The 24,156-nt window shown below is 31.6% G+C and overlaps 1 protein-coding gene across 14 annotated transcripts in view; it reads right to left on the bottom strand.

Annotated features, from left to right (window-relative positions):
• The window catches only part of LOC126747571 (prolow-density lipoprotein receptor-related protein 1), a 236,401-nt gene that overhangs the window by 69,855 nt on the left and 142,390 nt on the right, over positions 1-24,156 (bottom strand). For all 14 annotated transcript variants that reach the window (XR_007664241.1, XR_007664238.1, XR_007664239.1 and 11 more), the window contains exons 47-54: positions 23,288-23,703; positions 19,622-19,768; positions 18,568-18,791; positions 16,602-16,704; positions 14,545-14,661; positions 14,013-14,184; positions 4,606-4,872; positions 1,071-1,301 (exon numbers count right to left, since the gene is read on the bottom strand). Coding sequence is in view for 3 of the 14 variants with exons in the window: in XM_050456310.1 (XP_050312267.1) it covers positions 1,071-1,301; positions 4,606-4,872; positions 14,013-14,184; positions 14,545-14,661; positions 16,602-16,704; positions 18,568-18,791; positions 19,622-19,768; positions 23,288-23,703 (1,677 nt within the window). In the remaining 11 variants the exon portion in view is untranslated. The remainder of the gene's footprint in view (positions 1-1,070; positions 1,302-4,605; positions 4,873-14,012; positions 14,185-14,544; positions 14,662-16,601; positions 16,705-18,567; positions 18,792-19,621; positions 19,769-23,287; positions 23,704-24,156) is intronic.

Genomic DNA, 24,156 nt, shown 5'->3' with positions numbered 1-24,156 from the left:
TCCCGCTCATTTTCCTGACAAACCTCAACATCACTACGTTGAAACCTCTCTATCTCCGTTTGAATTTCATTAAATTCTTCCCAAGCAGGCTCAAACCTCTCTAATTTTACCTTAAGTCTACTTAAAACCTTCTCATCTAAAGGGTGTACCGGTTGAAATTTACTAAAATCATTTTTTAGCCTAGTTAGTCTACCTTTAAGTACACCTCGTCTTTGCTTTTCACAAGTTCTTGCTCAGCCATATTAACTCAAATGGAGACAAATAGGAACACTAGGAAAATATGGAAAAATGGAACAGACTTACAGCTTATTTCGATGCCCCTTCTGCGCCTGGAACCCAAGGGATGCCCAACATCCGATTCTCAAACGCCCATATCCTCGTCACTGGTAACTGATCACCATAAAATCACCAAGGCCCTTACTGTTTTCTCCAATATTTTTTAACAAGTCCTCACTTAAGTAACCGGAAACATCCCGGACGAATGTACCAAAATGTTCGATAGCCTATGCCAGTTCAAACAAATAAAACACTCTAGTGGACTGTAAAAACTCTTTAATATGACTTGTGAATATATCTTAAGGGAAAAGTGACTTTATCAACCAACCGCGACGACGTCTTTTTCTGTTCTGTCTCTTAAAATACGCAAGAATTCACACATTAATAGCGCGGTTGCCAAACTTAGATTAAACTATACATTAAGTAAGTAGATTAGGCAATATTGAATAACAGATGAGAGATGTATAAAGTGTGCACTAAAATATAAGATTAGAAAATGCTTAAACATAAGTATTGATTCCACTAAGCTTTGGTATGTGGTCATAGGCCTACTTCGGTTTAAAATATTTCTAATGGCGTAAAATTTGTAAACTAGAAAATTTACTTTTTTTGATAAATGTGCAGTATGCAAATCTCATTTCAAGTTACTGTGGATCATAATTTCCAAATACTTTACATTTGATGCTTCATGAATTTTATCTGGTAGATTATAAATATCTGTAAGTATGAAAATAATGGTGGATTTTTTCTAAAACTTTCTTGGACTTTGAAATTTTGAAAAAACTTCTACTCACCTGAACTCGGATTCCGAACAGTTGCGAGGGACGCAGTCGATTTCGTCCGAGTCGTCGCCGCAGTCGCTCTCGTAGTCGCAGCGCCACCTGCCGGGGATGCATTTGTTGTTTTTGCACCGGAAGTAGGTCGGTTCGCACGTGTGGAACTCCGTCTGGCTACAGGTCGGATCCTCGTCTTCCTGGTCCAGACAGTCCGGGTCGCCGTCGCATTTCCACGAGAGCGGGATACACCTGCCAAGAACGAAGGGCAAAGTTTTTTTTTTGGAAGTTTGGCAATATTGCTTGCGTTTTGAGCGGTGGGAAAAAAAATGTTATCACCCTGACAACGCACATCATCCAATGGATATCCATTATTAGTTCAAATTCAGTCAGATTAATAACAGCCATCCTATGGATAATAATTTTGAGTAGTCCTTCAAAATATGGATAAGGCAATTCTATCCTCAATCGTATATTGTTGAATAAAAGTGAATTTTAAATCTTAATGCCCTATATATAAACTTCGTAGAGTATCAGTGAATACTGCTAAGAAATTTCTGTAAAAGCAAAGTTTCCACAAGGACCTACGAAAATCTCCAAAGTTAGCCTTTAAGAAAATAGAAGTAATGATCAAAATAAACTAGTTGAAGCAGCTATAAAAAATAAATTAGTAAAAGAAACTCGCGACTTTTTACTAACTCGGCCAGATTTACAATACTGGCAAGATATAAAAGAAGCTTTAAGACGAAAATCGGGTGAGACATATCGAGTTTTCTTATAACAATTACAATATCTCAAAATTTATAAAACTGAAAAATTATTAGATTTTGTAGAAAGATCAGAAACTTCTCTCCAGAGGATCTCTGCTAATTCAATGCGAAATTCCGTCTTGATTCAAATTAAAAATTAATTCTAAATGATCTAAGTTTAAGACACTTCCATTTTAATATTGACTGAAAATTTACCAGAATTATAAAGTTTTCCCAAATCGATTTTAACCATTCTTTATCTCATTTTAAACAACCTTCCTATAATTAATTTCACCCAACACAATCGTTAGGACTCTTAACCCAAGAATTCCAATAACGGTACAAATCAGGTCTATATAACCCTTGAATGTTTTTATTGCAACAATAGCTTCTACGCAAAGGTATCTAAAAAGAAGTTAGAATGCCTTTTTGCTCTTAATTGCATAATAAGGCAGCTACAGAGGATATTTAAAAAAGTGAGCATTTTTTGGGTAACAAAATTTCAAAAAATTGAAAAAATAAAATTACCCAAAGATACAGCATTTAAATGGAAACAAAAAATCCCTATAACACATTTTTCTAAATATCATAGGAATGGCACAAAAAATTGGTTGTTGAAAATGTCACACATTAAAAACTCAATAAATATGCTGCCGGCTCAATTTTCTTTTTAATTTCATGGTTTTTATTTAAAAAAAATGTGTTTAAATAACTAGGCTAATAATTAAATTGCCATTAAAATGCCTGAAATAGTTTTTAAGATATCTTGCTAAGAAATCGAATTTTGGTAAAAAAAGTTTCATCAAATACGGTTCAAGCAAAAGTGATCAAACTCAGCAACTCCTTGAGCTAGAAACACTATTTATACCTCAAAACAGATTTCAAAAAACCCCCAATACTCGTCTAAAAAAGTTGAGTAAAAACCTCAAAGGGTTTTTGTTTGAGCCTCAAAAGTGTCTTTTCTAATTATTTTTAAACTGGATAATTTGGCCTGGTCTTGGACTATCGGCTGTAACTCAATGAGTTCTTAAGCTATCAAAATCATTCATATATAAAATTATTTTCCATAAAACATTCTAACTAACAGTGAAATTTCATTTTAAATGCCCGCAATAGTTTTTAAAATATCTTGCTTAAAATTAGACTTTTGGCAAAAAAGTTTTATGAAATAGAGCTGAAGCAAAAGTGCTTTAGCTCAGTAACTTTTTAAGCTAAAAACACCTTTTATGCATCAAAATAAACCCCAAGAAGCTCTTAATACTTTCCTGAATAAAATGGGTAAAAATATTAAAGGGTTTTTGTGCGACCTTCGAAAGTGTCCTTTCTAGTCATTTTTAAATTGTATAATTTGGACTAGTCTTGGACCATGGCTCACATAATAGGCTGTAACTTAGTGAGTTCTTAAGCTACTAAAGTCATTTATATATCAAATTATTTGGTAAGAAACACTCTAATCACTGTAAAATTAACATTAGAGTGCCTGGAATAGTTTTTCAAATATCTTGCTCAGAACTCAATTTTCGGTTAAAAAAAAAGTTTCATGAAATAGGGATCAATCAAAAGTGCCATAGCTCTGCAACTCTTCGAGCTAGAATCACTTTTTATACCTCAAAATAAACCATAAGAAACCCTCAATACTTTTCTAAAAGAATTAAGAAAAAATCTGAAAAGGTTTTTGCTTGAGCCTCAAAACTGTCCTTTCTAGTCATATTCAAGTTTTCAACTGGTCTTGGATAATAGCTCACATAATTGGTTGTAACTCAGTGAGCTCTTAAGCTACCAAAATTATTCATATATCAAATTGCTTGGTAAGAAACAGCCTAACACACAGTGAAATTAACGTTAAAGTGCTCGGAATAGATTTTTGAATATCTTGCTTAGAAGTCGACCTTTGGTAAAAAAAGTTTCATGAAATAGGGCTCAAGCAAAAGCTTGAGCTACAATTATCTTTTATACCTCAAAACAAACCCCATTTATAAATTCTTAAAAGTAATACAATAAAATCCATTCAGAAGATTAATGAGCAACACAGTTCATTTGCAGGAAATATTATTATTAAGACAGTTCACAGAGTAAGGTTAATGAAAAACGGTTTTTTTTGCAGAAAATATTTACCTGAGCAAAAAAAATGCTTTTTAAGAAAATTATAGTTGATAAAAAAATCTATAGTTTTTGTATCAATACTTTTCTCACATAACTTTGGGGTTTTTGAGTAAAATATGAAAGAACCCTATATAAGCAAGGCGTATCGCTATGAAAATTGCAGTAGTTGTGCCATTTTTTATCGCAAATAAGTGAAAATTCAGTTTTTTTAAGATAAGTCATTAAGTTTTGAAAAAAATTAAGCTTTTTTTTGATCCTAGACAACTTTCCATTATCTAGGTTCAAAAATACAGTTTTTTAAATTAAAACTATTGGCATAAATGCATGAAACATAAACATAATATTAAGTTCCTCAACGTATATCACGCAAATATTTTAACCGATATTTATACTTGAAGCTCGACCAAAAATGTACATCTGGTGCAAACCAAAAATAAACGTTTATTTAACTTTTCGTGTGTTGCTTGGGCTGGTTCTCTTTTTTAATTAAATAGATGTCTATTGGACATTCATATTTAAAAAAAAAGAACCGTTTGATGAAATTTTTTGTGCTCTCTGAGATTTTCCAATAGGCCATTATTGCGGTAAGCGATTATCATTTATAAAGACTTTCTTAGATCGATGGTGTGCCTATACCTACGAGGCCAACTTGACTTTAATCAATAGAAAATATGACAACAGCGGACTAAAAAAAAAAGTCTCACCTGCCGGAATTGCACCGGAAGTCCATCGGTCCGCACGTGCGCTCCTGACACTCCTGCATCTCGTCCGAACCGTCGCCGCAGTCGTTGTCGTTGTCGCACACCCACACGGAGGGCACGCACTTGTCGTTCGCGCATTTGAACTGATTGGGGGGACACGTGACCGGCGGACAGTTCGCCTCGTCCTCCGCCAGGGGACAGTTCGTGATCTTGTTGCAACGTTGCGCCGACGGGATGCAACGGGGCGCCACGGTCGCGTTTCCGTCGCATCTATATAATAAAAAAAACTCAAGGGGAAAATTATAAGCAAAGAAGAGAATTCACTTCCTCAGTTAACCCTAACACTTACACTAAAGACATTTGGGAAAAAATACGTAAAAATACAACCTAACTTCACATACTCGGATCACATTCCATCAAACAATTCCATTTCCTACAGCTTCCCTATTACCATGAATGACTGAAATTGACTGAATAATGAATACTCAAATAACTATTCACAAGACACAGGAGTGTTCCCCAAGGTGCAGTCGTAAGTCCCACTTTGTTTATCTTAGGTATAAATAAAATTGTAATCAGTCAAAATTAGAATTTTTGCCTTGAATATTTACACATTAAATATACAATTATCATCTACAAATATTTAATAAAAATAAAAATAGATGATGGATCTATTGCCTATTCATCTAGCCCTCAAAGTTATGCAGCACTCAAAGTAGCTCAATAAGCAGCATCTATTCTAAAGCATAATATATCCCTCTTATCAAGAATTCTAATATTTTAAAAACGCATGTAAGGATTTTAGTGGTTTTGGTTTCATATTAAAGACAATGAGTTCCTTTACCAAAAACGTTATTACAAGTTTTCTTGTAAATACAACCGTTATGGAGTTATTCAGGGTTTTCTCAAGGTATTGTAAAAATCTTGATGCTGTCAAAGCCTTTGCAAAAAACTTTATATTTTGAAAATTAATCTCACGATTTCATTGATTTTGGTTTCGTGTGAAGGCGGATGAGTTTCTTTACCAAAAACGTCCTTACAAGTTTCCCTATAAATATAACCTTTTTTGAGTTATTGAGTAGTTTATCAATGAATTGAAAAAATCGTGATATAGTCAGGGGCTTTACAAAAATCTAAATAATTGGAATACTAATGTAACGATTTTATTGGTTTTGGTTTCATATGAAAGATCATGAATTTGTTTACCAAAAAGGACCTTACAAGCTTTCTTTGTAAATATAACCAATAAACAGTAAAAACAAAAGAAAATTTGAGACGCCTATTTCACTTTTCCTCCAAAATCATTGATTTCTCAGATTTTTTTGCAGTAACGTAAAATATACTGTTCCACTCTGTACACATTTCAGGCTTTGAATCGAGTTCCTATTTCTGATAGCAAAAAAGTTATCACAAATTTTGAAATTTATCAGAGATCTAAATATGGCAAAATCACAAATTTCCATTTTTATCAAAAACTATTGATTTCTCAGATTTTTTTGTAGTAACGTAAAATGTACTGTTTCACTATGTGTACATTTCAGACTTTGAATCAAGTTTCTATCTGTAATAGCAAAAAAGTTATCCAAAATTTTGAAATTCATCTAAAACATAAAAATGGCAAAAAATGCAAATTTCCATTTTTATCAAAAACTACTGATTTCTCAGATTTTTTTGTAGTAACGTAAAATGTACTGTTCCACTCTGTGCACATTTCAGACTTTGAATCAAGTTTCTATCTCTAATAGCAAAAAAGTTATCCAAAATTTTGAAATTTATCAGAGACTTAAAAATGGTAAAAATCACAAATTTCCATTTTTATCAAAAACTATTGATTTCTTAGATTTTTTTGTAGTAACATAAAATGTACTATTTGACGCGGTGCACATTTCAGTTCTTAAATCAAGTTTCTATCTGTGACAGCAAAAAAGTTATCCAAAATTTTGAAATTCATCTAAAATATAAAAATGGCAAAAAACGCAAATTTCCATTTTTACCAAAAACTACTGATTTATCAGATTTTTTTGTAATAACGCAAAATGTACTCTTTCACTCGGTGCACATTTCAGACTTTGAATCAAGTTTCTATCTCTAATAGCAAAAAAGTTATCTAAAATTTTGAAATTTATCAAAGACCTAAAAATGGTAAAAATCACAAATTTCCATTTTTATCAAAAACTATTGATTTCTCAGATTTTTTTGTAGTAATGTGAAATGTACTCATTCACTCAGTGCACATTTGAGACTTTGAATCAAGTGTCTATCTGTAATAGCAAAAAAGTTATCTGAAATTTTGAAATTCATCTAAAACAAAAAAAATGGCAAAAAACGCAAATTTAACTTTTTCTCCAAAACCATTGACTTTTCAGATTTTTTTGTAGTATCGTAAAATGTACTGTTCCACTCTGTGCACATTTCAGACTTTGAATCAAGTTTCTATCTTTAAGAGCAAAAAAGTTATCTAAAATTTTGAAATCCACCTGAAACATAAAAATTACAAATTTCCATTTTTATCAAAAACCATTGATTTCTCAGGGTTTTGTATAGTAACATAAAATGTACTGTTTCACTCGGTGCACATTTCAGACTTTGAATCAAGTTTCTATCTTTAAGAGCAAAAAAGTTATCTAAAATTTTGAAATCCACCTGAAACATAAAAATGGTAAAAATCACAAATTTCCATTTTTATCAAAAACCATTGATTTCTCAGGGTTTTGTATAGTAACATAAAATGTACTGTTTCACTCGGTGCACATTTGAGACTTTGAATCAAGTTTCTATTTGTAATAGCAAAAAAGTTATCCAAAATTTTGAAATTCATCTAAAACATGAAAATGGCAAAAAATACAAATTTTACTTTTTCTCAAAAACCATTGATTTCTCAGATTTTTTTGTAGTATCGTAAAATGTACTGTTCCACTCTGTGCACATTTCAGACTTTGAATCAAGTTTCTATCTTTAAGAGCAAAAAAGTTATCTAAAATTTTGAAATCCACCTGAAACATAAAAATGGTAAAAATCACAAATTTCCATTTTTATCAAAAACCATTGATTTCTCAGGGTTTTGTATAGTAACATAAAATGTACTGTTTCACTCGGTGCACATTTGAGACTTTGAATCAAGTTTCTATTTGTAATAGCAAAAAAGTTATCCAAAATTTTGAAATTCATCTAAAACATGAAAATGGCAAAAAATACAAATTTTACTTTTTCTCAAAAACCATTGATTTCTCAGATTTTTTTGTAGTATCGTAAAATGTACTGTTCCACTCTGTGCACATTTCAGACTTTGAATCAAGTTTCTATCTTTAAGAGCAAAAAAGTTATCTAAAATTTTAAAATCCATCTGAGACCTAAAAATGGTAAAAATCACAAATTTCCATTTTTATCAAAAACTATTGATTTCTCAGGTTTTTGTATAGTAACATAAAATGTACTGTTTCACTCGGTGCACATTTCAGACTTTGAATCAAGTTTCTATCTTTAAGAGCAAAAAAGTTATCTAAAATTTTAAAATCCATCTGAGACCTAAAAATGGTAAAAATCACAAATTTCCATTTTTATCAAAAACTATTGATTTCTCAGGTTTTTGTATAGTAACATAAAATGTACTGTTTCACTCGGTGCACATTTCAGACTTTGAATCAAGTTTCTATCTTTAAGAGCAAAAAAGTTATCTAAAATTTTGAAATCCACCTGAAACATAAAAATGGTAAAAATCACAAATTTCCATTTTTATCGAAAACCATTGATTTCTCAGGGTTTTGTATAGTAACATAAAATGTACTGTTTCACTCGGTGCACATTTCAGACTTTGAATCAAGTTTCTATCTTTAAGAGCAAAAAAGTTATCTCAAATTTTGAAATCCACCTGAAACATAAAAATGGTAAAAATCACAAATTTCCATTTTTATCAAAAACCATTGATTTCTCAGGGTTTTGTATAGTAACATAAAATGTACTGTTTCACTCGGTGCACATTTGAGACTTTGAATCAAGTTTCTATTTGTAATAGCAAAAAAGTTATCCAAAATTTTGAAATTCATCTAAAACATGAAAATGGCAAAAAATACAAATTTTACTTTTTCTCAAAAACCATTGATTTCTCAGATTTTTTTGTAGTATCGTAAAATGTACTGTTCCACTCTGTGCACATTTCAGACTTTGAATCAAGTTTCTATCTTTAAGAGCAAAAAAGTTATCTAAAATTTTGAAATCCACCTGAAACATAAAAATGGTAAAAATCACAAATTTCCATTTTTATCAAAAACCATTGATTTCTCAGGGTTTTGTATAGTAACATAAAATGTACTGTTTCACTCGGTGCACATTTGAGACTTTGAATCAAGTTTCTATTTGTAATAGCAAAAAAGTTATCCAAAATTTTGAAATTCATCTAAAACATGAAAATGGCAAAAAATACAAATTTTACTTTTTCTCAAAAACCATTGATTTCTCAGATTTTTTTGTAGTATCGTAAAATGTACTGTTCCACTCTGTGCACATTTCAGACTTTGAATCAAGTTTCTATCTTTAAGAGCAAAAAAGTTATCTAAAATTTTAAAATCCATCTGAGACCTAAAAATGGTAAAAATCACAAATTTCCATTTTTATCAAAAACTATTGATTTCTCAGGTTTTTGTATAGTAACATAAAATGTACTGTTTCACTCGGTGCACATTTCAGACTTTGAATCAAGTTTCTATCTTTAAGAGCAAAAAAGTTATCTAAAATTTTAAAATCCATCTGAGACCTAAAAATGGTAAAAATCACAAATTTCCATTTTTATCAAAAACTATTGATTTCTCAGGTTTTTGTATAGTAACATAAAATGTACTGTTTCACTCGGTGCACATTTCAGACTTTGAATCAAGTTTCTATCTTTAAGAGCAAAAAAGTTATCTAAAATTTTGAAATCCACCTGAAACATAAAAATGGTAAAAATCACAAATTTCCATTTTTATCGAAAACCATTGATTTCTCAGGGTTTTGTATAGTAACATAAAATGTACTGTTTCACTCGGTGCACATTTCAGACTTTGAATCAAGTTTCTATCTTTAAGAGCAAAAAAGTTATCTCAAATTTTGAAATCCACCTGAAACATAAAAATGGTAAAAATCACAAATTTCCATTTTTATCAAAAACCATTGATTTCTCAGGGTTTTGTATAGTAACATAAAATGTACTGTTTCACTCGGTGCACATTTGAGACTTTGAATCAAGTTTCTATTTGTAATAGCAAAAAAGTTATCCAAAATTTTGAAATTCATCTAAAACATGAAAATGGCAAAAAATACAAATTTTACTTTTTCTCAAAAACCATTGATTTCTCAGATTTTTTTGTAGTATCGTAAAATGTACTGTTCCACTCTGTGCACATTTCAGACTTTGAATCAAGTTTCTATCTTTAAGAGCAAAAAAGTTATCTAAAATTTTAAAATCCATCTGAGACCTAAAAATGGTAAAAATCACAAATTTCCATTTTTATCAAAAACTATTGATTTCTCAGGTTTTTGTATAGTAACATAAAATGTACTGTTTCACTCGGTGCACATATCAGACTTTGAATCAAGTTTCTATCTTTAAGAGCAAAAAAGTTATCTAAAATTTTGAAATCCACCTGAAACATAAAAATGGTAAAAATCACAAATTTCCATTTTTATCGAAAACCATTGATTTCTCAGGGTTTTGTATAGTAACATAAAATGTACTGTTTCACTCGGTGCACATTTCAGACTTTGAATCAAGTTTCTATCTTTAAGAGCAAAAAAGTTATCTCAAATTTTGAAATCCACCTGAAACATAAAAATTGTAAAAATCACAAATTTCCATTTTTATCAAAAACTATTGATTTCTCAGGTTTTTGTATAGTAACATAAAATGTACTGTTTCACTCGGTGCACATATCAGACTTTGAATCAAGTTTCTATCTTTAAGAGCAAAAAAGTTATCTCAAATTTTGAAATCCACCTGAAACATAAAAATTGTAAAAATCACAAATTTCCATTTTTATCAAAAACTATTGATTTCTCAGGTTTTTGTATAGTAACATAAAATGTACTGTTTCACTCGGTGCACATTTCAGACTTTGAATCAAGTTTCTATCTTTAAGAGCAAAAAAGTTATCTAAAATTTTGAAATCCACCTGAAACATAAAAATGGTAAAAATCACAAATTTCCATTTTTATCAAAAACCATTGATTTCTCAGGGTTTTGTATAGTAACATAAAATGTACTGTTTCACTCGGTGCACATTTGAGACTTTGAATCAAGTTTCTATTTGTAATAGCAAAAAAGTTATCCAAAATTTTGAAATTCATCTAAAACATGAAAATGGCAAAAAATACAAATTTTACTTTTTCTCAAAAACCATTGATTTCTCAGATTTTTTTGTAGTATCGTAAAATGTACTGTTCCACTCTGTGCACATTTCAGACTTTGAATCAAGTTTCTATCTTTAAGAGCAAAAAAGTTATCTAAAATTTTAAAATCCATCTGAGACCTAAAAATGGTAAAAATCACAAATTTCCATTTTTATCAAAAACTATTGATTTCTCAGGTTTTTGTATAGTAACATAAAATGTACTGTTTCACTCGGTGCACATATCAGACTTTGAATCAAGTTTCTATCTTTAAGAGCAAAAAAGTTATCTCAAATTTTGAAATCCACCTGAAACATAAAAATTGTAAAAATCACAAATTTCCATTTTTATCGAAAACCATTGATTTCTCAGGGTTTTGTATAGTAACATAAAATGTACTGTTTCACTCGGTGCACATTTCAGACTTTGAATCAAGTTTCTATCTTTAAGAGCAAAAAAGTTATCTCAAATTTTGAAATCCACCTGAAACATAAAAATGGTAAAAATCACAAATTTCCATTTTTATCGAAAACCATTGATTTCTCAGGGTTTTGTATAGTAACATAAAATGTACTGTTTCACTCGGTGCACATTTCAGACTTTGAATCAAGTTTCTATCTTTAAGAGCAAAAAAGTTATCTCAAATTTTGAAATCCACCTGAAACATAAAAATTGTAAAAATCACAAATTTCCATTTTTATCAAAAACCATTGATTTCTCAGGGTTTTGTATAGTAACATAAAATGTACTGTTTCACTCGGTGCACATTTCAGACTTTGAATCAAGTTTCTATCTTTAAGAGCAAAAAAGTTATCTCAAATTTTGAAATCCACCTGAAACATAAAAATTGTAAAAATCACAAATTTCCATTTTTATCAAAAACCATTGATTTCTCAGGGTTTTGTATAGTAACATAAAATGTACTGTTTCACTCGGTGCACATTTCAGACTTTGAATCAAGTTTCTATCTTTAAGAGCAAAAAAGTTATCTCAAATTTTGAAATCCACCTGAAACATAAAAATTGTAAAAATCACAAATTTCCATTTTTATCGAAAACCATTGATTTCTCAGGGTTTTGTATAGTAACATAAAATGTACTGTTTCACTCGGTGCACATTTCAGACTTTGAATCAAGTTTCTATCTTTAAGAGCAAAAAAGTTATCTCAAATTTTGAAATCCACCTGAAACATAAAAATTGTAAAAATCACAAATTTCCATTTTTATCAAAAACCATTGATTTCTCAGGGTTTTGTATAGTAACATAAAATGTACTGTTTCACTCGGTGCACATTTCAGACTTTGAATCGAGTTTCTATCTTTAAGAGCAAAAAAGTTATCTAAAATTTTGAAATCCACCTGAAACATAAAAATGGTAAAAATCACAAATTTCCATTTTTATCAAAAACCATTGATTTCTCAGGGTTTTGTATAGTAACATAAAATGTACTGTTTCACTCGGTGCACATTTCAGACTTTGAATCAAGTTTCTATCTTTAAGAGCAAAAAAGTTATCTCAAATTTTGAAATCCACCTGAAACATAAAAATTGTAAAAATCACAAATTTCCATTTTTATCAAAAACCATTGATTTCTCAGGGTTTTGTATAGTAACATAAAATGTACTGTTTCACTCGGTGCACATTTGAGACTTTGAATCAAGTTTCTATTTGTAATAGCAAAAAAGTTATCCAAAATTTTGAAATTCATCTAAAACATGAAAATGGCAAAAAATACAAATTTTACTTTTTCTCAAAAACCATTGATTTCTCAGATTTTTTTGTAGTATCGTAAAATGTACTGTTCCACTCTGTGCACATTTCAGACTTTGAATCAAGTTTCTATCTTTAAGAGCAAAAAAGTTATCTAAAATTTTGAAATCCACCTGAAACATAAAAATGGTAAAAATCACAAATTTCCATTTTTATCGAAAACCATTGATTTCTCAGGGTTTTGTATAGTAACATAAAATGTACTGTTTCACTCGGTGCACATTTCAGACTTTGAATCAAGTTTCTATCTTTAAGAGCAAAAAAGTTATCTCAAATTTTGAAATCCACCTGAAACATAAAAATTGTAAAAATCACAAATTTCCATTTTTATCAAAAACCATTGATTTCTCAGGGTTTTGTATAGTAACATAAAATGTACTGTTTCACTCGCTGCACATTTCAGACTTTGAATCAAGTTTCTATCTTTAAGAGCAAAAAAGTTATCTCAAATTTTGAAATCCACCTGAAACATAAAAATTGTAAAAATCACAAATTTCCATTTTTATCAAAAACCATTGATTTCTCAGGGTTTTGTATAGTAACATAAAATGTACTGTTTCACTCGGTGCACATTTCAGACTTTGAATCAAGTTTCTATCTTTAAGAGCAAAAAAGTTATCTAAAATTTTGAAATCCACCTGAAACATAAAAATGGTAAAAATCACAAATTTCCATTTTTATCGAAAACCATTGATTTCTCAGGGTTTTGTATAGTAACATAAAATGTACTGTTTCACTCGGTGCACATTTCAGACTTTGAATCAAGTTTCTATCTTTAAGAGCAAAAAAGTTATCTCAAATTTTGAAATCCACCTGAAACATAAAAATTGTAAAAATCACAAATTTCCATTTTTATCAAAAACCATTGATTTCTCAGGGTTTTGTATAGTAACATAAAATGTACTGTTTCACTCGGTGCACATTTCAGACTTTGAATCAAGTTTCTATCTTTAAAAGCAAAAAAGTTATCTCAAATTTTGAAATCCACCTGAAACATAAAAATTGTAAAAATCAAAAAATTCCATTTTTAACAAAAACTATTGATTTCTCAGATTTTTTTGTAGGAACATAAAACGTACTATTTGTCGCGGTGCACATTTCAGTTTTAAAATCAAGTTTTTATCTGTAATAGCAAAGAAGTTATCCAAAATTCATCTATAACATAAAAATGGCAAAAAACACTCATTTCATATGAAAGCTGATGCAAAAAGGACCTTACAAGGTTCCTCGTAAATATAACCAGTAAACATTGAAAACAAACGAAAATTGGAGACTCCTACCTGAATTGGGTGTTCAAGCAGGTGTATCCGTCGCAGTCCCGCTCGTCGGAATTGTCGAGACAGTTGTCGACGCCGTTGCACAAGTCGCCGGGATGGATGCACTGACCGTTCGCGCACTGGTACTGCCCAGGAAGGCACTTGAACACGGGACAGTCATCCGGTTCGTCGCTACCTGCGCAAAACCACAATTATGTTACGATAAAATTTGCCTAAAATATCTTGCAATCTTGCTAATGTTCCTATAGTTATAAAAGAATTAGTTGCAGCAGACTAATTCGTATGAATAAACTTTCTTTGACCAAATTGCTACTTTTAAAAGTCCCTTAAATAATTATAATTAATACTTTAATTGTTGAGTAAACTCTCATTTTTCCAGGTTTTTGATTTATTTCCTTGATAAATTCGCCCTCCTAACCCCACTTTTGGCCATTTTGGTTTAAAGGTGCCGCCATTTCGGATATCCAATGTCAATGGCAATTTGAAGGTTATGAAACTTACCTATAAGAAAAAAAAATAATGAAAGCAGACTTACCATCTCCGCAATCGTCCTGCGTGTCGCACTTCCACCAGAACGGTATGCACTTGTAGGTCGTTTTGCACTCGAAATGCGAGGAGGTGCAGTTCGCCTCACAAGAGTAACCGTCCTTACCTAAAATACCAAATTAAAACCGCAAATTTAATTGTCAACAGTAGATTTGTACTAAATTTTTTCACTTACATAACCTCACTTTTTAAATTAAAATATGTTTATACAAAATCTCGCTTTTTTTTCTTTAAATAATTCGAAGACAGTTGCTGATATTTTGCTTATTTAAAAAAAAAAAAACGAATTTTTGGTCGAAAAAGCCATTACAGGTGCCACTGGTCGAATATTTAAATGTAGTATAGACGCCACTGCTTGAGGGTTTTTGTTAAGCAGCGGCGTGTTACTATTTATTTTAATAATAAATTTAAGTAAATGAAAGTGATTTATTTTTTTATAGGTGATTAAAGCTATTTTGTTATTTTTTCAGACAATTCAACTGCAAATTTTCACATTAGTTTGTTTTTCTCAAAAACTATTGATTTCTCAGATTTTTTTGTAGTAAGATAAAACGTATTGTTTGACCTGGTGCACATTTCAGTTTTTAAATCAAGTTTTTATCCCTAATAGCAAAAAAGTTATTCAAAATTTTGAAATTCATCTAAAACATAAAAATGGCATATAACAGAAATTTCACTTTTTCTCCAAAACCATTGATTTTTCAGATTTTTGTGTATTAACGTAAAATGTACTCTTTCACTCGGTGCACATTTCGGTCTTTGAATCAAGTGTCTATCTTTAATAGCAAAAAAGTGATCCAAAATTTTGGAATTAATCTAAAACATAAAAATGGCAAAAAACACAAATTTAACTTTTTCTCCAAAACCATTGACTTCTCAGATTTTTGTGTACTAACGTAAAATGTACTCATTCACTCGGTGCATATTTGTGTCTTTGAATCAAGTGTCTATCTTTAATAGCAAGAAAGTTATCCAACATTTGGAAATTCATCTAAAAAATAAAAATGGCAAAAAACGCAAATTTAACTGTTTCTCCAAAACCATTGATTTCTTAGATTTTTGTATAGTAACGTAAAATGTACTCATTTACTCGGTGCACATTTCAGTCTTTGAATCAAGTGTCTATCTTTAATATCAAAAAAGTTATCCAAAATTTTGGAATTAATCTAAAACAAAAATGGCAAAAAACACAAATTTAACTTTTTCTCTAAAACCATTGATTTTTCAGATTTTTGTGTAGTGACGTAAAATGTACTCTTTCACTCGGTGCACATTTCCGCCTTTGAATCAAGTGTCTATCTATAATAGCAAAAAAGTTATCCAATATTTTGAAATTCATCTAAAACATAAAAATGGCAAAAAAACACAAATTTAACTTTTTCTCCAAATCCATTGATTTCTCAGATTTTTGTGTACTAACGTAAAATGTACTCATTTACTCGGTGCATATTTCAGTTTTTGAATCAAGTGTCTATCTTTAATAGCAAAAAAGTTATCCAAAATTTTGGAATTAATCTAAAACATATAAATGGCAAAAAACGCAAATTTAAAATTTTCTCCAAAACCATTGATTTCTTAGATTTTTGTGTAGTGACGTAAAATGTACTCATTTACTCGGTGCACATTTCAGCCGTTGAATCAACTTTCTATCTATAATAGCAAAAAAGTTATCCAAAATTTTGGAATTAATCTAAAACATATAAATGGCAAAAAACGCAAATTTAACTTTTTCTCAAAAACCATTGATTTCTCAGATTTTTTTGTAGTAACATGAAACGTACATTTTTATTCGGCGTTTATTTGAGTCTTTAAATCAATTTTCTATCTGTAATAGTAAAGAAATTATCGAAAGTTTTGAAATTCATTTGAGACATAAAAATGCTAAAAACCACAAACCTCAATTTCTCTCAAAAACCCTTCTTTTTTTTAATTTTTTTGTAGTAAAAAAAAAGAAAAGAATTCTATTGTGATAAAACAGAAATCATCCACAATTCAGACAAATCCAGTATATTAGTGAAAATATTCCTTTAACTGATAAAAACTTACCCAAAACGTAATTCTCCGGACACTGGCAGACATAATAGGGCGCCTTCGGCGACAACAGACAAAGGGCGGAACATTTGGCGTGTGCGCACGGGTTATCCTCGACCTAAAAACCCCATTTGATCATTTAATAATAAAATAAGACTTAATACAAGCAAATCATCAATTATTATTAACACGCAAAATCAAGTAACAGAATTATCTGACACTATTAATATTCAAATATAAGCGTCAAATTTAGGAATGTTTTTTGATAATGCCCTCTCATTTCAAACTGACATTAAACAAAAACTTGCTACAGCAGACATGCGGTTAAAAAAATAAACTACTTTTCCGTATTTCTTGTTACAATTTGCTTCTCCTTTAGGATGTATTGAGTTTTTTTTCATGTTAAAATTATATTTAATTTTATTTTATATGTTTAATCTAGTTCTAATTTTTTATATTTGAACTATACGTCCATATCACTTGTAAAAGTATTATAGAGACCGAAGCTACTTCACACAAGCTTGTATTCAAACGACTCTTGTGAATCCGTTCTAAAGGGTGTTTTTTCTTTTAGAGGCGGAGAACTTTAAATTGAAATTAAACACAAAATATTTTATTGATATGAACAAATTTGCTTTTATATTAAAGAATTTTTTTTGGCATTAATATTTAAAAATGATTTCGGGCATGTGACCCCCACGGCTGGCGTGTACGTGGCGTAATCTAGAGGTCCAATTTTCACACACTCTTTCCAGTACTGCAGGCTGTATTTCGGCAATCACGCGTCGTATGTTGGCTTCCAAGTGCTCAAGTGTTTCGGGTTTATCAGCGTAGACATGCGACTTAACATAGCCCCAAAGAAAATAATCTAATGGCGTCAAGTCGCACGAACGAGCTGGCCAGTTTACAGGTCCATTCCTTGAAATTATTCGTTGCTCGAATGTTTCTTGCAGTAAATTAATTGTTTGGTACGCTGTATGGCACGTGGCACCGTCCTGCTGAAACCACATTTCTGCAACGGCTTCCAATTGAGGCACAAAAAAGTTGGTTATCATGTTTCTGTATCGCTCACCGTTTACTGTAACGTTCTGATCATCAGCATTTCTGAAGACATAACGACCAATGATGCCACCGGTTCATAAAGCGCACCAAACGGTTAGTTTTTCTGGATATAACGGTTTTTCGCCAATAGCTCGTGGATTCTCATCCCCCCAAATTCGGAAATTCTGCTTGTTTACATAGCCATTTAACCAAAAGTGTGCTTCATCACTGAACAAAATGTTCATATGAAATCATGGATCAACTGCAATCTTTCCTTCCGCCCATTCGGCTAATGTACGGCGCAAAAGATAATCCTGGGGTTTCAACTCCTGGACAAGTTGAGTTTTATATGCTCGCAATCCGAGATTTTTGCGCAAAATTTTCCATTCCAAGTGGATGGACATAAGTTCACTTGTTGACAACGACGACGAATTGACACATTTGGATCATTATCAACACTATACTGCACAGCAGCTATCGCTTGTTGCGTGCGCAGCGTACGGGGTCTTACGGGATGCGTATTGTCAACTAGAGTAAAAGTATTGCGAAAACGATCAACAGTTTCTCGAATTAATCTCTCTGAAGGACGATTATGAGCACCATAAAACTCACGTAATGCCCGATGTGTTTCTCGAATAGAACCATGTCTTTCAAAATAAATTTGAACAATTTGGAAACGTTGCTCCGGCGTGAGTTTGTTCATGATGAATTGCCAAACCAAACTAATCTAAAAATAACCCAGAACTGTCAGGTCGGCTGTCATAAAAAACAGTGTTGCCAAATAAAAGTTCTCCGCCTCTAAAAAAACACCCTTTATAATCGCAAGGTGGTCCTTGTTTGTCATCTTCTTACTATTATTATTATTATTGTATTGTAGCTACAACTCTGCATTTTAATTGATAAATAAATAAGTTTTGTATTTGGATTTAGTTTTTTGTACCTTCGGTTGTCTTAACGGATGCACCACCCGAACGTCCATGGGCCGATGCACAGTAGAAATGATCGAGGTGCAATTCATTCCCGTGTATTTGTGACACCTCTCGATGGTCTTCGTTTCCCAGTCGGTCCAGTAGATGAAGTCCTCCCATACGTCGACGGCGAATACGTGGTGCAGCTGCAATTTCGGGTTCTTGTCTCTGCTAGCGATTATTTTTATGTTGTTTCCTATAGAGATAAACATGTGAGTAAATACAGACAGAAAGATGCTGTTAAAAGCGTCAAAAAAAAACTCGAAATTTTCATCATTTTTTAAATTTTCTTTTCCTCTGAAACCCGCCTTGACTGTACAATATAACGACTTGCCATAGAAACCGTAGTTTCTAATCTTAATTTCAATAAAGCGGAACTCTTTCTACATCTCATATTATTTCTATTTCGATCTGTATAGAGGCTATGTCAGTTTGTCCTTTTCCTACATTCCACAATCCTCTAGATAGATTTTTTAAGAAAAAAAAATTTTGAAATTTAGATTTCTTTTTAAATTAAAGTTATTGTTATATTTTTTTATTAAAAAACGAAAATTCGCTAAAATTGTCACTTTTTATGGGAATTAAGGGCTGAAACTTTCCAACTTGTTAGAAAAAATGTTTTCCTAATTGGCAGTTTTTTAATGAACTCTCTAAGTTCAATAGCAAAGAAATTGTCCCCAAAAAGCAAAATTTCTCAGGTGAAAAAATCAAAAGTCCCTAAAATTATCATTTTTTATAGGAATTAAGGGCTGAAACTTTCCAACTTGTTAGAAACAATGTTTTCCTAATTGGCAGTTTTTTAATGAACTCTCTAAGTTCAATAGCAAAGAAATGGTCTCCAAAAAGCAAAATTTCTCGGGTAAAAAAAAACAAAATTCCCTAAAAATGTCACTTTTTAAAAGAATTAAGAGGTGAAACTTTCATTCATCATCAAAGAGTCATTATCGGGATTAAAATATCCATCCAAACCAATTAATGCGAAAAAACTGCCCTAAAAAATGGAGTTTTAACCTGACTAGGACTCACCTTCATAGTCGGATACAGCGATATAGTCCTCCCTAGCGTCTGACCAAAATATCTCATTGGTCTCATAGGAAATGGTCAAAGCGTTCGGCCAACCCAGGTTCTTGTTCACGATCACTTTTGGGTTCGAACCGTCCATACCAGACTTACCTAAGGACATAATTAAAGGTTAGTTAATCAAGTTCTTTTTCAAGATTAATTAGAGTTAAATATTAATATGTTAAAAGTATTAACGGTTTCAAAACTGCTGTAACTAAAAAACTTTTAATCTAGAATCTTGTTTATACCCTCAAGGGCATCCTCAGGAATTTCTGTTTATTATTGTGAAAGAATTATGAAAATATCTTCAGTGGTTCCTAAGTTATTCACAAAAACGTGTGCGACGTTTGTATATGAAATTACTCGAAAAGAAACGTTCTCTGTGGGCCTAAGAATATTTTAGTTATTCCGTGAAATATTCTTAGGTATATTGAAATTTTTGTTTGTAAATTAGCAAAAAAATAGGCCTCACCAAAAATGCTTTCGTTACCAAAATGATCAACTCGGAATCATGATTTTACCCTCAAATCCATCCTCAGGGAAGTCTCTTTGTCACTGTGAAAAAATTATTGAAATACCTTCATTTGTTGCTGAGTTATGCCCCAAAATGGTTGTCAAAGAATAAAATCTCTTAATGGCACAATTTGCGCTTGAAACTCCAATTTAGTGTATCTGGTATCTTGGTAGGCAAAAATGACTTTAACTCAGAAAGTCTTTGAGGTACAAGAAACGTTGGTATATAAAATTACTCACAAAGAAACGTTCTCTGTGGTCCTAAAATTTTTCTAACTATATTTTTATAATTTCGTGAAGTATTCTTAGGAATAGTGATTTTTTTTTGTGGGAAAATAAGGATAAAAATTTGCTCAACCAAAAATGCTCTCATTACCCAAAACCTCAACTTAGAATCATATTTTTACCCTCCCCTCCTGAAATTTTGTATATTATGGTAAAGGAATTATGAAAATATCTTCAGTGGTTCCTAAGTTATGCCCAAAAATGTGTGCTAATAAAAAATCTTAATGGCACATAATGCGTTTGAAAACCTCAAATTTGGTGTAATCTTTGGACCTTGGTGGGCAAAGATGCCTCTAATTCAGTCAGTTTTTGAGGTGCAAGTAACGTTTGTATATGAAATTACTCGAAAAGAAACGTTATCTGTATACCTACAGCTTTTTTAAGTATATTTTTATTATTTCATGAAATATTCTCGGAAATAGTGAAATGTTTGTGGGAAAATTAGCAAAAAAAAGCCCCAACCAAGAGTGCCCTAGCTACCCAAATTTTTAACTCAGAATCATGTTTTACCTTCAACTCCATCCTCCGGAATTTTTGTATATTTTGGTAAAAGAATTATGAAAATACCTTCAGTTGTTCCTAAGTTATGCCCAAAAATGGTTGCTAATGAATAAAAATTTTATAGAGGCGATTTTTAAAGAAACGTTCCGAGAAAATCGCCTCAAAATTCACGTACGAATTGGTAAAACTTTGCTGGATTAACATTTTCAACAAAGGGTGAAACAACAAATCCTAACACATAAAACTCCATTTGAAGAACTTGTCGACCCTTAAAAAGTACCCTTAGTTAAGAACGCCCAAAAAATCAAATTTTCTAATGAGTTCTATGTAAAAGTATAAAATTATTAAGACTCTTGGTGGAAGTGATGGAGAGAGTAAGGCAAAAATAAAGTTAACAAACCAATTCTTTCACCGTATTATAAAAAATACCCTGTAGATAGTTTGTATCAAACCATTAAATTGAAAATTGGCTCCGCTAGGGAATTTTGGTATTTCTGGGACGTAAATTTAGTTTTTTTCAGGATAACTTAGAAACTGTGTGAGGTATTTAAATGGGGTTTTCACTCAAAGAAAAAGCGTTTTCTTGGGCACAATTTAATAAACTGTACATTGTTATGCGTTACATAGTTTTGCACACCAACTTCTTGTCAAGTGTGAAAATGGTAAAAATCACAAATGTGAGTTTTCCTCAGAAACCATTGATTTCTCAGATTTTTGTGTAGTTACTGGATAAGTCCTAAATAACTTGGTGCACCTGTCAGTCTTTGAATCAAGTCTCTATCTTAAATAGTAAAAAAGTTATGAAAAATTTTGAAAATCTTGCAAAGTGTGAAAATGGTAACAAACACAAATGTTTGTTTTCCTCAGAAACCATTGATTTCTCAGATTTTTGTGTAGTTACTGGATAAGTCCTAAATAACTTGGTGCACCTGTCAGTCTTTGAATCAAGTTTCTATCTTAAATAGTAAAAAAGTTATGAAAAATTTTGAAAATCTTGCAAAGTGTGAAAATGGTAACAAACACAAATGTTTGTTTTCCTCAGAAACTATTGATTTTTCATATTTTTGTGTAGTTACAGGACAAATCCTAAATAACTCGGTGCACATGTCAGTCTTTGAATCAAGTCCCTATCTTAAATAGTAAAAAAGTTATGAAAAATTTTGTAAATCTTGCAAAGTGTACATATGGTTAAAATCACAAATGCCAGTTTTCCTCTGAAACCATTGATTTTTCATATTTTTGTGTAGTTACAGGATGAGTCCTAAATAACTCGGTGCACATGCCAGTCTTTTAATTAGGTCTCTATCTTAAATAGTAAAAAAGTTATGAAAATTTTTGAAAATGTTGCAAAGTGTGAAAATGGTAAAAATCACAAATCTCAGTTTTCCTCAGAAACCATTGATTTCTCAGATTTTTGTGTAGTTAGTGAATAAGTCCTAAATAATTCGGTGCACATGTCAGTCTTTGAATCAAGTCTCTATCTTGAATAGCCAAAAAGGTATGAAAATTTTTGGAAATCTTGCAAAGTGTGAAAATGGTAAAAATCACAAATGCCAGTTTTCCTCTGAAACCATTGATTTTTCATATTTTAGTGTAGTTACAGGATGAGTCCTAAATAACTTGGTGCACATGCCAGTCTTTTAATTAGGTCTCTATCTTAAATAGTAAAAAAGTTATGAAAATTTTTGAAAATGTTGCAAAGTGTGAAAATGGTAAAAATCACAAATCTCAGTTTTCCCCAGAAACCATTGACTTCTCAGATTTTTATGTAGTTACAGGACAAGTCGTAAATAACTCGGTGCACATGTCAGTCTTTGAATCAAGTCTCTATCTTAAATAGCAAAAAAGTTCTGGACATTTTTGAAAATCTTGCTAAGTGTGAAAATTTAGTTGTTTCAGGATAACTTCAGACACAATTTGATAAGTTGTTACACATTTTTGTGCGTAAAATAGTTTTTGAGTTAGCGCCACTTTTACAAACCTACCAGAATCAGAGATATCTTGATATTTTACAATTTTGTACCTTCTGTTCCAAATATTTTCACAATTCTTTTATCTTATTATAAAAGCCAAATTGCGAATGGATTTCATGTCAAAACACTTAAGTTTAAATTAATAACTGACTAAGCTAGACCAATTTTGGTATTTTGGGGGAGTAAATTTAGTTTTTTGAGGACAACTTGAAAACAGTTTGAGGTAATTGGGGAATAATGAATTAATAAATGGGGGTTTCAATCAAAAAAGGAGCATTTTCCCTGGCACATTTTCATATATAACACAATTTTATGCGTTGAACTTTTACCCAGTTAGAAAGCATTTATTTACACTTACCGATGTGCACCCTCGACCCCCAATCGGTCCAGTACATAAACTTATTGATGGGATCCAAAGCGATCGCCCTCGGCTCCTCCAAGGCCTTCGAGTGTAAAATCCTTCGATGTTTTCCCTCCAAAGTGGACACCTCGATGGTGTCGGTTCCCTTGTCGCACCAGTACAAATTCCTCCCCACCCAATCGACTGCTAAACCGTCGGGATTTTGGAGGGTGGAGGAATGGAGGAGTTCGGACCGGTCAGAGGTCGATTCCTCCCTGTAATTGACCAGGCGTTTTATCGTGCTGCCCAACTGGGTCACGTCCGACCAGTAAATGGTTTGGGTGGCCCAGTCGTAGTCCAGGGCGACCGCGTTACTTAAATTGTGCGCGATCAGGTTCGAGTTGCCCAATAGGTCGATCTCTCGGATGTAGTATCTTCAATTAAACGAAATTGACGTTAATAATAAGAAAATAACAATTAGAGGATGAGCTGAGTTAAAAACTATCCCACTTGATTAAATGAAGCTCATGGATTACCAGTAGGGACATTTCCAATTCCAATTTTTCAAAAGGTGACTCAAGATTGTCATTTACTGCTTCTCCAACATTAGTTAGACATATACCAATATAAAACAAGATATAAAATTTCTTAATAAACTCTCTCTATCAAACTAAGCTATATTGAACATTGCCACGTTGTCTCTTAAATTAAAAAGGAGCAGCAATTCTGGTTTCCTGGACTTATTGCTCTTTTTTGATTCGCTATTAAGTTTCGAGTATTTCTGTAGTTTTTCACTGTTTTTCACCTATACCTTCCTATATCTAAGTAAAGTTCCTATATCTACATAGTCACGTTTCCAAAATAGAGTTCGTCATTATTAGTAGCTA

Source organism: Anthonomus grandis, chromosome 19 (assembly GCF_022605725.1).
Source record: "Anthonomus grandis grandis chromosome 19, icAntGran1.3, whole genome shotgun sequence".
Lineage (NCBI taxonomy): Eukaryota > Metazoa > Arthropoda > Insecta > Coleoptera > Curculionidae > Anthonomus > Anthonomus grandis.
The sequence above is the reverse complement of the archived record's forward strand: the minus strand, read 5'-3'. Positions and strand labels throughout refer to the sequence as shown.